This window comes from Delphinus delphis, chromosome 6 (genome assembly GCF_949987515.2).
Source record: "Delphinus delphis chromosome 6, mDelDel1.2, whole genome shotgun sequence".
NCBI lineage: Eukaryota > Metazoa > Chordata > Mammalia > Artiodactyla > Delphinidae > Delphinus > Delphinus delphis.
The window spans coordinates 55,291,802-55,307,564 of NC_082688.1; the positions used below are offsets into that span (position 1 = coordinate 55,291,802).

At 42.0% G+C, this 15,763-nt stretch overlaps 1 protein-coding gene across 3 annotated transcripts in view; it reads left to right on the forward strand.

The window, feature by feature from the left end:
- The first annotated feature begins 6,597 nt into the window (after nt 1-6,597).
- JAK2 (Janus kinase 2) overlaps nt 6,598-15,763 on the forward strand; it is a 162,809-nt gene continuing 153,643 nt past the window's right edge. Inside the window, exons 1-2 of one of the 3 annotated variants that reach the window (XM_060014695.1) lie at nt 6,598-7,163; nt 7,474-7,552. Coding sequence is in view for 1 of the 3 variants with exons in the window: in XM_060014693.1 (XP_059870676.1) it covers nt 6,992-6,993; nt 7,474-7,552 (81 nt within the window). In the remaining 2 variants the exon portion in view is untranslated. The remainder of the gene's footprint in view (nt 7,164-7,473; nt 7,553-15,763) is intronic. The other 2 variants (XM_060014696.1, XM_060014693.1) reach the window with 2 other exon arrangements.

Genomic DNA, 15,763 nt, shown 5'->3' on the forward strand with positions numbered 1-15,763 from the left:
GTATGAGATTTTTGAAAGTCAATTTGGCAATAGCCACCAAATTTTTTTTTTTTTTTTTTTTTTGGTGGTACACGGGCCTCTCACTGTTGTGGCCTCTCCCGTTGTGGAGCACACGCTCCAGACGCGCAGGCTCAGCGGCCATGGCTCACGGGCCCAGCCGCTCGGCATGTGGGATCTTCCCGGACCTGGGCACGAACCGGTGTCCCCTGCATCGGCAGGCGGACTCTCAACCACTGCGTCACCAGGGAAGCCCCAATAGCCACCAAATTTTAAATATATATTTATTTTGGCTCAGAGAGTCTACTTGTCTATCCTAGGGAATACTTTTGTGCCCATGGAATGTATGTACAATGATGTTCAAATTTAGCACTTTTTTTAAAAAAAATTAATTATTTTTTATTTTTAGCTGCATTGGGTCTTTGTTTTTGCACGTGGGCTTTCTCTAGTTGGGGCGAGCGGGGGCTACTCTTTGTTGTGGTGTGCGGGCTTCTCATTGCGGTGGCTTCTCTTGTTGTGGAGCATGGGCTCTAGGGATGCGGGCTTCAGTAACTGTGGCAGGTGGGCTCAGTAGTTGTGGCACGTGGGCTTAGTTGCTCCGCGGCATGTGGGATCTTCCTGGACCAGGGCTCGAACCCGTGTCCCCTTCATTGGCAGGCGGATTCTTAACCACTGCGCCACCAGGGAAGTCCTAGCACTGTTTTTAATTGTGAAAATTACAAACCTAAGTGTTCATAAATGGGGGAATTATGTGGTAAGTTATGATGACCCATTTTGTTGAACACTGTGTAAAACGTTTAAAAGAATGAGGGAAAGCAATAAATGTTGAACTGAATGGTCTCCAGAAGGTGTTAGGTGAAAAAATGGTAACACAAAAAGTATAGAATTATCCATTTGGTTTATAGAGTTCAAAACTAAATCTATAGGAAATAAGTAGGAAAATGCTTAGAAAAAATTCTGAAAAGTTACACACGAAATAGTTATCAGTGGTTACCTCTGGGAAGTAAAGAGGGCTAGGAAAAGAGGATCAAGAGGAACTTCCACTTTGTATACTTTATCTTCCATATTAGTTGGATTTACCACAAGTAGTATGTATTAATGTTTACTTTGGAATCAAAAAGGAAAAAAGTAGCTTGCTCAACAAATATAAGCCCTTTAATGAGGATAATAGATGCTAAAATGTACAAGACAACCTTTCAAAAGCCTTAAAACATGTCTATTCCAGTAATTAGCAGTTATTTAAAAAATTTTCCAAAGTTATCGTTCCTACTAAAAACTTTATCACTTGTAGTGCTGTTGATCCCCAGAGCATTTCCTGTGGGTAGTAAAAGAGCTGAATTGGTATCTAAGTGGAACGCACTCAATGCTAAAATTCTTGTAGCATTAGAATACCTAGCCAGAGAGTTTGCCTGAGGACTATTACATCATTTCATGCTTGATTTATAACAGATGAAGGCGACAGAGGAAAAAAAAACCAAACCAAACCAAAACAATAGTCAAAAAAACAAAACCACTATTACACAAAAGGAGAAACTAAAGAAATAGTATTTGTTTTTTTTCTCCAAATGAATGGTTATATCAGTGTTCAGTGGGAGACAGTATTAGGTGTGGATGAAAGAAGAAAGTTATTCTCCTGGTTTTTCTCAGTTTCAGTTTGAGGAATGTAGGGTAGTATATTAGTATATAGGAGTGGAAGTTAAAATTGAGAACTATGTCATGCAGCATTTTCTGGTCCATTTATGTATTTCATAGGTAACACTGAAATTCAGAGTATTTAACCACATCATTATGATGCCTTAATATCAAATCAGATTTTCCTTTGGTCAGTAGTGTAGATAGCGTGGAGTGACCACAGCAATTATTATAACTATGGCCCAGAAGACTCATAAAATTATTGTTACAGAGAAGGTAGAGTGAAGCAACTTAGAAAAGAAAATTGAACAGTGGTGACAGGAGTGATGTTTTATAGGAGTAGGTATCTTTATTTTCTGCTAACCCATGGGTTCTGTGTAATGTCTTAGATTGTGACTAATACTTGGATAGTTATGCTTGACCTTATGATTGAAGATCGAATTCCAAAATTGGTGGGTAAATTGGATTTTTAAAAGACATACAGTACAGCACATGGAATATAGCCAACGTTTTATAATAACTTTAAATGGAGTATAATCTACAAAAATTTTGAATCACAAAAAAATAAATGAGAGGAGCTCATATTACAAAAAAATATATACATTTTCCCTGTTGTAATTTGAAGAATATTTTTTTCTTTTCTTTTTCTTTTCTTCTCATCAGTGTACTATAATATCTGTTTCACTCCAGGTTATTTCATTGCAAGTACTCTGACACTACTAGATCTGACACTACTAGATCTGGTTCAAGTAAAAAGGAGAAATTTGTCATAAGGAAGTATTTTCAAGATACCAAATACAGGAAGTTTCTTTGGGCCTTATAAGGAAGAGGAAGCTGAAAAGCTAAGAGGATTCTCATTCCTGGTGAACTCTTTTTTTTCTCTCTTCTGTCTGTGTCAATTCTTTTCTCCCAAAGCAAGTCAGCTTTCTGTGCAAGTCCATGTACATGAATATAGATGGCAGCCATAATTTTAGAGCATGGGTAACTTCACTTTAAGAGAACAAAAAAGTCTGAGCAACTGTCTTTGAATCTCATTTCCAACTTCCTCAGGAGGGAGATCATGAATGGCTCAGCTTGAGTCAGGTGACAACTCATGGTACAATCAAGGGGTGTGGGTAGCAGGGTCACAAACTGTAACACAGGGGCTAGAGGCTGACTACTCTGGGTGAAGAAGACAGTTCTCAAAGAAAGAAGGCAGAATCCTTAATCTAAATAAGGACTCAGGAATTAACGCTCTGTACACTGATAATTATGCAAGGGGAATTTCTATTTTGAAGAGTGAATCTTGCTATGGATCCTTTTATAAAGAAAAATATTTTTAGTGAATTGGTACTATACCTCAAATGTTTTAAGTTAAATTTTTTTGTAAAGTACAGCATAATTATAATAGACATTTTGCATATTTTGCCAAATAATCATCCTTACCTGAAGGAGGTTATTAATTCCTGGCTTACAGATGGGGAAATTATTTTAGTTTTTATGCACTAACATTAAACTTATTCAGTTATCTCAAGGGAAGGAGGGACCTGCTTGCCAGGAACACCTTTTTCTTTGGGACTATAATGAAGAATGAAAGAATTGATGTAGAGATATACATATGATAAAGGGCAGAGGAAATTTTGAAAAAATTTTTTGCCATATCCAACCTAACTTTGAAATGAATAGTCCTAAAATATCTGGATGATTCAAAGTAAAAAACATTGCTTGCTTGTCTGTCTACCTGATTCACACTCCTGACTTTGTCTTTCGGTCTATATTACTAGACCTGGGATAAATTAGCCTCTCTCCATAGCTGATGCCTTCAGAAAAGTACATCTTCTCTACCCTGGAAGGAAACAATCTAACTTGTGGATCTATCCCCAGTCTTTTGCTTGAGCCTGTTTCCCCTTCCAAGGGGAAGGACTTTCCTATATCTTTTTCTGCTCTCACATTTATGCTCCTCTTGAGAATGTTTTCATTATTTCATCAGTTAATGGCATAGTTTTGTTTTTTAAAAAATACAATTGCAGGTCTTTGCGTTTATCTCTGTTACAACCCAGCCCTTATCATTCCTGCCCACACAGTTTCGTGTCACACAATAAACTGTGACAAATGCTTCAGGATTACTGAGAAAATCCAGCGTATTTCTTATACCCCCCAGCTTGGGGATATCTATAAATTGTCCCCACCACAACCATAATAGGCATTTAATAACTGTGCTAAGGGTTTAAAAATACTTTTTCATCTAATCTTCAAAACAGCTCTTCAGAGAAGATATTCTTATCCTCATTATACTGATGACGAAATGGAAGCTTAGAAAATATAAATGACTTCCTTGGTGAAAACAGTGATTCAAACCTGAGTCAGCCAGACTCTCAACCTTAAGTTCCTAAACGCTGAGCCATGGATTTCCAACCTTTGCACTGAAACCACTTAAGGACTTTAAAAAGAAGTGAATGCCAAAGCCCTATCTAACACATTCTGTCAGTCTTGTTGCAGGTGTGGATTAGGAATGGCAGTCAGGAGCCACTGCCACCATATTCTACTGCAGTAGAATGACAGAACTTGTGACACAACACCCCATACTTGACAACTGGCTGCTAATTTTTACTTCGAGATATGGCCATACAATCAGTTTTGAATCTGAATGTTTCATCATCCAACCCAACTCACATTTCTTGTTTCTCCATGTTGTGTGAAAGAATGTCTTGAAAGACTTGGTCAAATGTCTTGGAATCCTCTTTTACCATTATCAAAGAATAGAGGAAACTTTCTGAAATATTCGCCCTGGGAGCAAATTTCTAGCTATGTCACTACCAGGGATCACATAAAGAGTTAAAAAGTTCTCCAAAGAGTGAAAAGAGCTAAACATTCCAGGGTAATATTGGCTTAAAATCATAGTATTTTTGGTAAGGAGAGAGGCTTTCACTAGTAGAATGACACTAAGCAAGTCACCTTATCTCTCTGTATGGGTAGATTGATTTCTCGTCTACAAGCCTGTGATTAATATATTTCCCTTGCCCACCCTGTCTTCTCTATCCAAATCACTATTATAAAAAAGAATCCCTTCCCCCACAAGAAACCCTCAATATTTACTATTTCCAAATGGCCTTTCCCTGCAAAAAGGCAGTGGAGTAACAGATACCATGCCTGGTTGAATAAACACATCATTACAAAATATAGAAACATCATTTACTACAATGAATGTATCTGTACTGTTTAGAGTTCTTAAACAGGCTTTTGCCCCCCACCCCTCCCAAAGAGAATGCTTCCATTTCCACAGTTCAGACGACTTTCATTTTAACCCTAACATTAAAGCCACCTTCAGCACTTTATGTTCTTTACGTGGGTCTGTGTTCTGGTTTCTACTCCAGTTAACAGTTTTTGTTTGCAGGAAAAGGGAACTCTTGTGGTGGTTGCTGCTTGTAATTTCAACCTTAACATTCTAAACAGATTTTAGATTTGCTGTTGAGTCACAACTCCTATTTCTAATTTCTTTTTAGAAATTAAACAACGACAACAACAACAACCAAGAACTCTCCAGCATATTTTGCTTGTCAGACAGTAGCCATAGGAATGCAGTTCTCCTGTAAATCCCTTCTTAGGAGAAAACAGGGCTCTAGTTCACTACTTACTTTAAAGAAGTCAGTGTGAATTCAAGTCATTTCCGATCCTGCTATCATTTGCTCAAAGACCTTTTGCAATGGGTCTTATGTAAGAAGAAATGCAGGAGTTGCTTTGGTGAGGTTTATTTAAAGAAACCATTAAATACAAGCTTGACCTGAATCGCAGCATCATTTGTATGGGGAAACAGGGGCTATAAATGCATGTTTTTTTTTTTTGTTTTTTTTTTCAGATTAACAGAAAGAAGGCTGATGATGAGTGAAAAAGGCCCTACACAGTTGGGTCACAGGCTACTTCTTCGGCCTCACCTCTTACCACTGCCCCTTCCTTCACTGTCCTCCAGCCAGTGACCTCTTTCCCGGTCCTTTGAACAAGCACCTTCCCTTCTCAGGGTCTTTCTTTGCCTTTGCTAGTGTTTCTGCATGAAACTCTTTTCCCAGATAGCTCATTCTCATCCTTCGGATCTCTGCTCAAACGTTAGTTTCTCTGGGAGGTCTTTGCTGGCCACTATAACTAAAATAGCACACTGCCTCACTTCCTGCTCCTTTACTTTTCCTAGCGGCAGTTATACTCTGGCACATTATACTGATAAATTAAAAGCATTTTTGTCGCGTTATCAGAATACAAGCTCCCGTGGGGCAAAGAGTATGTGGGTTGTGTTCACATATCATCCTTGGGGTCCTACAGCCTGGCACACAGTAGATGCTCTGTAAATATTTGTTGAATGAATGAATGAGGCTCTTTGGGATGGTAGAAGTTGTTTCTCCTCCTTTGCCAGGCCTTGCCGCCATTCCACAGGCATCTGGGCACCTCATTCCACCTTCACCCCTTTCCAGCAGAGGTGACTGGTTGGAATCAGGCGCACGGAATTGCACTGGCGCGAAACGGTGCGTTGGGTTGCCCCAACCCTCGGCGCTACTTCTCTCGGCCTAGCGGCCTGGACTGTGGAGGGGCAGGTTTGCGGCACCCCGAAGTAGGAGCAAAAGCAAAAAAAGACAACAGTGCGCGGGAGGGGAAAGTCTCTGTGCGGTGCCAGGTTGTGCGCCGAGGGCGCCTTCCCGGCGTGGCTTACTCATTCCCAGCCGCCTCCGGCCACGCACACGGCCATCTGCGGGGGGCCCAGCCCAGCTCAAGTCTCCCCGCCTGCTCACGCCCAGGGGCCACCGCGGGAATCTCCGCGCACGCTCGCCGGCTTCCCGAGAAGCCACGGTCCTGCGTAGCTAGTCCCCGTCGGCCCCTCCGCGCGCGCCGGGGAAAGCGCGGCCTGGGTGGAGAGGCACACGCGCGCACGCGCAGACCGGGGGCGCACGCCAGGCGCCCGCGCCCGCCCCCGCCCCGCTCCGAGGAGGCCTCAGCCAGCCGTGAACCGGCCGCGGCACCCGAGGCCAACTGGGAGGCTGAGTTGGACGTAAATAGGACGTCCCAGACAGTGTCGCCTGCGGCGCTGAGAAGACGGTGTGGCTTGGGAGAGGGTGGAGACGACGACTGTGACGGGCTTCCCGGCTGCCCGAAGTGGGAGTGGTGTGGGCTGCCGGAAGGAGAGAGGAAGAGGAGCAGAAGGGGGCAAGCAGCGGCCTCCGCTAGCGGCCTCCGCTGACGGCTTCCCGGGGCGCTGAGAGGCTGGGCCGGCTCCCGGCTCGCTCGTCAGTTCGTGCCGCCGCCTCGGCCACTCGGCCCCGGGGCCCGGACTTGCGGCGCGCGTCGGGGCGGAGGGCTGCTATCGCCGCGCAGGGAGAGGCCCGGTCCTCGCCGCCGAGGGATGTGAGTGGGAGCAGAACCCGCACGGGAGGGCCCCCGAGGGCCCAGCCTGGCGGACGCTCGGACCCTTGCCCGCTCCAGGGGCTTCGAAGATCGTGGCCGGGCGGAGGCGCCGGGTAGGAGCAGTCCCTGCGGCCTCGGGGCGCGTCCTCGTCGCCTGATCCGTGCAGCGGGTGGGTGTTATTGCTGCCTGGGCTCCGGCAGCAGTTCTCTCTTCACCCTCCCTCCCACCTCCTGATCCCCGCTTTCCCCTCGCTAGTGGCAGTAAACTTCTCGTCAAGAAAATCCTCCTCTTTAAAAGGGAACCTACAACGGAGTGTCTTGCGTTGATATTTGCATCCTTATGTGTCTGATATTCCTCCTCCCCCTTTACTTATTCCTCTTTAAAATTTTTTAGACATCTGAACAGCCTAGAAAAGAGCATCAATTTCCCCTGGATTTCTGCGGTACTAACTGCTGCTTTTTTTTTTTTTTTTTTTTTAGGTTTCGGAAGCAGGCAAGGCAACAAGATGTGACCTGTTTCTCTTCTGCAGAAGAGGCCCTTCCTCCCCTTCCCGCGAAGGTGGGTATGCGATCCTGGCTGCTGTCTTTTTTCGTTGCAGTAAAGACGAGGGTGTCTCGAGCTGTTGTGCGTAGGAAGTCCAATGGAAGCGTGTGTCGACGGGCAGGGCTCATTGTCGCTTACTCCTTTGAAAATGGCAGTACTGAACTTTGAATATTGCTCTGGGAGGGTAATTTTGGGGGTTATTGTTGCTCTTGGATCCTTTAAGAAACGTTAGTTGTTTGTTTCTCTGCTGATTGTACATTGTCTTTCTTTGCACAGAAAACGTTGTCCGTTACCCTTTCTCCTCAAGCAGCCAAATATTGTTAATCTTTGAACGAGGAACATTTTCAAGTAATAAGAGATACCTATTGAGAGGACAGGTTAGCTGCTCTTGCTGGGGTTTCTGCTACCACACTGAATGCTTCGTGAATGGTTTTATCTGCTTAAGTTTGCTGTGTCGGTTGAATTTACCCATTTTGCTTTCCGTTGGTTATTAATCTGTCAGAAGAAACTCCTTTTCTCTGAATGAAAGGATAGAGGCAGCTGAGTATGTCACAGAGGGGAGGAAGAATGTGGAGAAGGAAACTACAAGTGGGAATAAGAGCGATGACGATTGCTTTTGGTTTCATAATAGGTTTGTACAAGTGAGTTGTTGGGCTATTGCAGATATTCTGATATAACACCCAATAGATATGAAGATGAATAATCAACCTTTGGCCTACCTTTGCCTACCCCCTTCACCTTTTACCACTTTAGGTATGAGAATCACTTGCTTGTATGTGCACATATCTTTTAGTGTGTAACATATCTGCAAAGCAGATGTGTCCAACATTTGCCTTAACAAGTATTTACCTGTACAGGAAAGCTACAGTACTTGCTGACTAGTTAAGCATATAATGCTTGTTTTGGCTCTGAGTGTCCTGTGTTTGGAGTTATTTAGCATGTTTTAGGGACCTGTTAAGGAATAGTTTGTTTCATTTACTGGTTTTTCCTAGTGATTTGAGACAGGTGTCTCAGGTATAGGATGGGAACATGATCTTTTCTCTACTTCACCTGGTTATTGCTGAAAGGTGAGATACTTTTGAGGCAGAATAGGGAAGGACATTGGCTTTGGGGTCAGATCTGGGTTTGAATTCTGGTGTTCCTGCCACTTAATAGTGGTATTATTTAAAATCTCTTTGAGTCTCACTTTCTTATAAGATTGTTGTGAGGATTGAATAAGATTATGCATGCAAAGTAGTACATTGCTTGGCTACTGTGAAAGTCATGGCTGGGCAGGCAAAGGATATTCAGAGAAGGGCACAATGACTGCATAAGGTGATCTGCCAGTGACCAGTGTTTCTTCCTCTTTAGTATAAGGAGAAAAAGGACTTTTATGTCTTGAAGTGGTTAAGGGGTCTTAGAGCGTTTTTATGGAAAGGTTTGACCCTTATCATCTCTCCGCACCCCCCTCCCCCCCACATTTGTGCCGCCCCTACCAACTGTTGTGCTGCCCTCTTGTGGTTAACCATGCTAATAAGAACTTTCTTTTGCTCCTCTCCCATTATTTTTTATTCTTCTCTTTTTTAGGCCCCTTCCCTTTGCTCCCAGTTTCCCAGACTATGTGCTGAGGTGGCCTAGAGTGCCATTGAACCCAAGCATGAACTGATAGTTTGAGGTAGTTCACAGTTTCAACATTAGATTGACACATTCCTTTCTACAATGTCATGTTTTTGCAAAGCTGTATTTTTAGAGGTTGCTCTGATAAAAAGCAACTACTGTATGAAACAGCATACTACAGTGTCATGTTGTCCAATTTGATTCCAGGTTTGAGAGTTTGTACAGTGTCCAACAAGCAGTAAGTTATAAGGACATTAACACTTAAGGGGTTTGAACCCACCTACTTAAGTATTTCTTTTGGCCTAAGGGTGCTATGAAAAAATTACTAAGACTAAGAATTTCCTAAATGGAGAAAGTTTGGGAACCTTTGCCTTAGGTTTTGGTTGGCTTTTCTGATAAATTTTTTTAAATGAGAAAACTGCATTTTTTAATGTTGGTCACTAATTGATTCCCCTCCCCACCAAAATTATTCATACAATTATTGATACAGCTGGTTATCAATTTATTGATAAAGCCAGTACTAGCTGATCATAGCTTAGTATATTTACTCTCCTATTTAATATCTTTATAGCTTCTGTCTAGCTCTTTCGTTTTAGGCTAATCCTATTGATTGTCATTCTAGTTACTTTCTGGTTTTTCCAGTACTGTTTTTCTACTAGTATTTTTGACCATCTCCTTAAACATAACATACCTTAAATGAAAATCATCTTTTTATACCCCTTTGTAATTTCCTTCTCTCCTAGCCATATAGGCTTTAAATTAGATGTCATCTTTAAACTACCTCTTTCATTTACCTCATATATTAATCCATTCAACATGTCCTATTCATATTTATTTTGTCATTCATATTTCTGCTTCCCCCACTTTTACCACCTGAATCCCGGGACTCTTATCCTCAGCCTAGAATATTGAAAGTCATATCAACCTCTTAGAATCCAGAGTAGTAAGAAATCAGGTTGAAAATGTGGATTGGAATTAGATTATGGATGGTTTTAAGTGCTAGGATGAGAAGAATGTATCAGCACTTTGCTTCATAGGTAATAGACAAGCTTTAAAAGTTTCAGATTGAGAAGGAACTTGCTTAAAAAAGTATTTTAAGAAAATCACAGTGGCACCAGCACTGGGTAGAGTATGAGTTGGAAAGAGAAGTGATAAAGCTAGGAAAATAATCTGGGCCTGAGGTAATGAGGATTTGGCTTTAGTGAAAATAAGACTGGAGAGATGTCACACAAGGCTTAATTCTGGACTGAATCAGAAAGGAGGGTGTAGTGCGGGGAGGGAGAGGAGTAATCAAAAATGACTGAAGTTTTGATCCTCAGTGACAGAGGAAATCAAAGAGTGTTGAAACTCTTAAGATATCTGAGAACATGTGCATTAGGAAACCCAGAGAGGTTTAAAAATGTGGCCAAAGTTACTCACCTAATTGGTGACAAAAAGAGAACTAGGGTTTTATTAATGACAGTACTGACAGAAATAGGTATGAGGTATTAGTAGCTGGTTGACGGGATACGGACAACTGGGCTTATATTTTGGATATGTTGAGTTTGAGGTGACAGTGGGGTAAGTAAGTGAAAATAGATAGCCAGACAGTGGGACAATATGACTAGAACGTAATAGAGAAATTTAAGGCTGGAATTGTGCTTAGAGAGAAGAGCAGTGCATCTGAGATTGAGCCTTGGGAACTACACATAATTAGAGAATGGGTGAAAGAAGAGGAATTGGCAAAGGCGACAAAGATGGAGCAGTCAGTGTGTGAAGCAGGTGGGTGGGTAGGTTAAGAAGGTGGGATTGATTAACAAGTTTACCATTGTTGATCACTGCCAAGAAGTGAGAAGAATCAGAATTTTAAAAGGTCTTGGGACATCTCTGGTGGCGCAGTGGTTAAGAATCCGCCTGCCAATGTAGGTGACACGGGTTCGATCCCTGGTCCGGGAAGATCCCACGTGCCACAGAGCAACTAAGCCCGTGCGCTACAACTACTGAGCATGTATCTAGAACCCTCGAGCCACAACTACTGAGCCCACGTGCCACAACTACTGAAGACCGTGCGCCTAGAGCCCGTGCTCTGCAACAAGAGAAGCCACCACAGTGAGAAGCCTGCACACCACAACGAAGAGTAGCCCCCTTTCGCCACAACTAGAAAAAGCCTGTGCACAGCAACGAACACCCAATGCAGCCAAAAATAAATAAATTAATTAATTTTTAAAAAAAGAAAGAAAAAGTTCTTAAAAATGTGTACTGCTGTCTTTCCTAATATAAAACCTAGAAAAGCAGAAGAAAGAAGAAAATTGCTTATGGTTTCCCCATGCAGAAATAACCATTGCAAATATTTTGTTCTCTCTAGTATAACAAAAAACCGTTGAATTTGACTTTTGGTTGATCAGTGGAGACTTCTATTCAAAACTCTCCATCCCTGGGACTAATGATGAGAATTTTAGACACAATAAAGACTAGGAGGTATTTTTTGACAGAATGTTTGTCATTCATCTGTGTCCTCTCATATCACACTACACAGGGACCCATATTCCTTATGGGCATTAGCCCTGCATTTATATTATTTGAATGAGTAGACATTCAGTGGTTAGCATTAGACATTCATTGGTCTGTCAGTTTAGACAACTAACCTCTAGGTGCAATTGTACTGGTAAGATCTGAATAAAATGATAAGGTATTAATTGCTAAAAGGAAAGAGAAATTCTTGGTTGATAACTTATAAAACTGAAGGTAGTATAATTAAGAGTATTCAGATTAGGAAAGGACAAAGGAAGTGTTATCTGTTTTTGAAGCCTGTACAGTATAGCTATTCTAAAGGTGAATGAGGTAGAGATAGTCCATGGGCTATTTATTTTGCTTGAATGAGTATTTTGATCTTCACAAGGACACTCTTCTGCCTTTTATGGTATCAGTCCTTGGGAATAGGGCATTCATTATTGCTTACTAGGTTATTTTAATAAATTCTGATTATGAAATATGCCAGTAGGTAATATTTTTATAATATAAAAGGTAGTGTGATGTGAGGAAGTACACTGTTTTGGAAGTCAGGGGATCAAGGACTGACTGCTGTCAATATGGTGTGTGATTTTGAGCAAGTCACATAATCAGTGAGTCTTGTTTTTTCCTCATTTGCAAAATGAAGGAGTGGACTAAATTTTTTAAAAAACTGTGTACTTTAAAAAGGTGAAATCACATGGTAAAGTGTGTATAAAGTTTAAGAAGTAAATGGTTTAAATGTTTATAACAAAAAACAGCAGCCCCTTGCCTCTGCCCCCCTCCCCGCATCTCTGATTCTTGTTCTCCAGGAAACCACTTTCAAATCTTAAAACAGTGTCTTCTGGTACTTAGCTCCATATGTGTAAATAACACAATCCACCATCAATAGGCCCCTTTCCTCCAATTCTGTATCTGTACCTGTACTCTGCCCTTCCCTCCTTTACAATGTATGTACTATTCAGTGTCCCATGTAAGACTTCTTCATCTATTTGGGTAGAGGAAACCATCCCCTTTTGCCTTCAAGGACTTTAGCACTGTATTTCTCTCTCCTTTTCTTGCATTCTCAATTTTTCCCTCTACTGGATCATTTCCATTAGTATGTATTTTAGTTGCTATTACTTTGTGACAAAACCACCCCACAACTTAGTGATGAAAAATAACTACTTTATTAGACTCATATTACGAGTCAGTATTTCAGATAGAGCACACCAGAGATGACTTGTTTCCCCTCTACAGTGTCTAGGACCTCAGTTGGGAAGAGTTGCTGGCTGGGGGTAATTTGGAGGTAGAGGGCTAGAATCATCTGGAGGTGTCTTCACTCACATGACTGGTAATTGACACTGGCTGCTGACTCAGATCTCAGCTGGGGCTCTTAACTGGAACATGTACATGTGGCTTGGGCTTCCTTAAAATATCGGGGCCTCAGGGTAGTTGGCTTTCTTACCTGGTGAGTCAGGGTTTAAAAGTGAGTATTTCAGTGAACATGGCGAAGTGGGGGTGGGGAATAGACTGCTTCTTGTGTTACCCAACCAGGTTCCTTTGCCTGATGTGCAGGAAGCCACATGCTGAGATGCTGAGGTTTGCAGCAGAGAAAATGTTTACTCATGGGGCAGCCAAGTGAGGAGACTGGAGAACAAATCTCAAATCTGCCTTCCCGAAAGTGAAGCGCTTGGGATATTTATGGAATAAAGGAGAATGGTGGTCTGAGGCATGGGGAAAGGTGATTGGAAGCAGGAAAAAAGTGCAGTAATTGAAGTTCTGCACAGGCACAACTGAGCTACAGGCTTCTACATGGGGTGCATGTTCAGAAAATGGTGGCATTAGTATGATCTGAGGGTGGAGCTTTGGGTCTTCTGACATGAAAAGGTGATCCAATGGACAATCAGGCAGTCCCAGTTGAATGGGTGGTGGTCTCAGCTGGGTTGAGCTGGTCAAGAACTAGCTCCTGAAAAACAACTTAGGCAAGCATTATTATAGTGACTTGTAGTCTAAGGTGTTATTTATGAGAAAGCTATTGGGAGTTTAGATATATTGCTTGGCTAATGACTGTTAGCTATATGGATTTTAAAATCAACTAAAGGCAGGCGATTAAAAGCAAGTGAGTCAGGTTAGGTTTGGTGGACCTAATCAGGTTAGCCCTCGGTATAAATTGGGGAGTGGCAAGGTCACATTGTGGAAGAAAACATGGGATAGGAGATTTTGTTATGGCTATCTCTGGACAATATTATTGCCATAATTGCCATTTTGCCACACTTCACATCCCTCCTATGTCCAAAATACACTAACCCCTTCCTCAGAGACCTCTAATTCACATCCCATAATGACATCGCTCAAAATCCAGTATCTCATCATTGAAATCAGGTCCAGGTGAAGATGAGGTTCCTTGGGTATGGTTTCTTGAGAATGATTCCTCTATAACTGAAGACCTGTGAAAAGACAAGTAATATGCCCCCACATAATTAAACTACAAGATTGGAAAGGCATGCATTAACTGCATTAGACATTCCTGTTCAAAAAAGAGGGAAAAAAGGAGTCACATGGCATTCTATAGCAACTCCAAAACCTGGCTATGTGCATGATGGCAGTTCCTTGATTAGAGTTCAGTCCTGTTCCCTGGAAGTTGTTCTTAGTGGGCCGTGGCATCTTCTTTTGGTCTTTGGCTTCACCTTCTGAATCATTTTTTTTTTTCCCCAGAAGAACTGACCTTGTTTGCCACTGAGTAAGTTTCTGAGCTTGCTTCCTGCCTGTAGCAGTTTGGGGTCCAAATGCCTCCTTTTATTTTATATTATTACTGTCCCTTTCATTCTAAGCTAATGTAACTCCAGTAAAAACTTTGTGGACTTCCTGTGTGTCAGTTCATAGTCTACTCCATCAGACAAAAGTCATACCCACAAATCTGTTTTGAGAGGAACTTTTTGCTACCTTAGGCTTCTGTGAAGCTGCTGTAGAACAATATCCTTAAGATCCTAAGGTAATCTCTTGTTTGAAGGGATCTGTGAGGTACTGATTCAGATCTTTCTGAGGTCTGAACAGTGGTCCCACTCTAGATTTGGTTTTTGCCTTGAGGCCCTTTCTTTAAGAACATTTTGCTGGCTGAAAAGACTGTTTTTAGCCCTTTACATTTCATTGAAATTCCACTCAGAAAGCGAATAGCTCATTTTTTATTTCCTCTTGCTGCTCTTTCACTTATAAAGGCAGATAGAAGAAGCTAGCTGTTTCTTCAACATTCTACCTAGAATCTTCTTAATTTATTAGGTATATGTTTTATTTTCCATGTTACCATAGGTGATAGTTTTGCTAAACTTTACTATATAACAAGGATCTCCTTTTATTTAGCTTTCAATAGTATTTTCCTCTTTTTCCTTTAAGCCCTCACTGACAGCCTCCTTGAGGCCAGTTAAGTTTCCATTAAATCTCTTCAAGGCCCTTTAAATTTGTGAACACAAACTCCAGATGGGTCCCTATCTGTTCCTGGCCTTACTAGAACCGTTCCCTTACCCAGTAGTTCTTTTTTTTTTTTTTTTTTTTGATGTATGTGGGCCTCTCACTGTTGTGGCCTCTCCCGTTGCGGAACATAGGCTCCGGACGCGCAGGCTCAGCGGCCATGGCTCACGGGCTCAGCCACTCCGCGGCATGTGGGATCTTCCCAGACCGGGGCACGAACACGTGTCCCCTGCATCGGCAGGCAGACTCTCAACCACTGCGCCACCAGGGAAGCCCCCCCAGTAGTTCTTAATCAGAATTACCTAGAGGTCTTGTTTACACACAGATTGCTGGGCCCTGTGCCCAGAGTTTCTGATTCAGTAGGTCTGTAGTGGGACCTGAGAATTTGCATTTCTGATAGGTTCCCAAGTGATGCTGATGATGTTGGTTTGGGTACCAAACTGTGAGAGTTACTGATTTAAACCAGGATTTGGCAGTATTTCTCTTAAAGAACAGAGAGTAAATATTTTGGGCTTTTCAGGCAAGATTGTCTCTGATGCAACTACTCAACTCTACCATTGCGGTGCAAAAGCAGCCATAAATGAAGAGACATGTAAAGCTTTATATACAAAACAGGCAGTTTTGTAAAGCTTTCTTTACAAAAACAGGTAACTGTCTGAATTTGACCTGTGAGCTGTAGTTTGCCAATTCCTAATT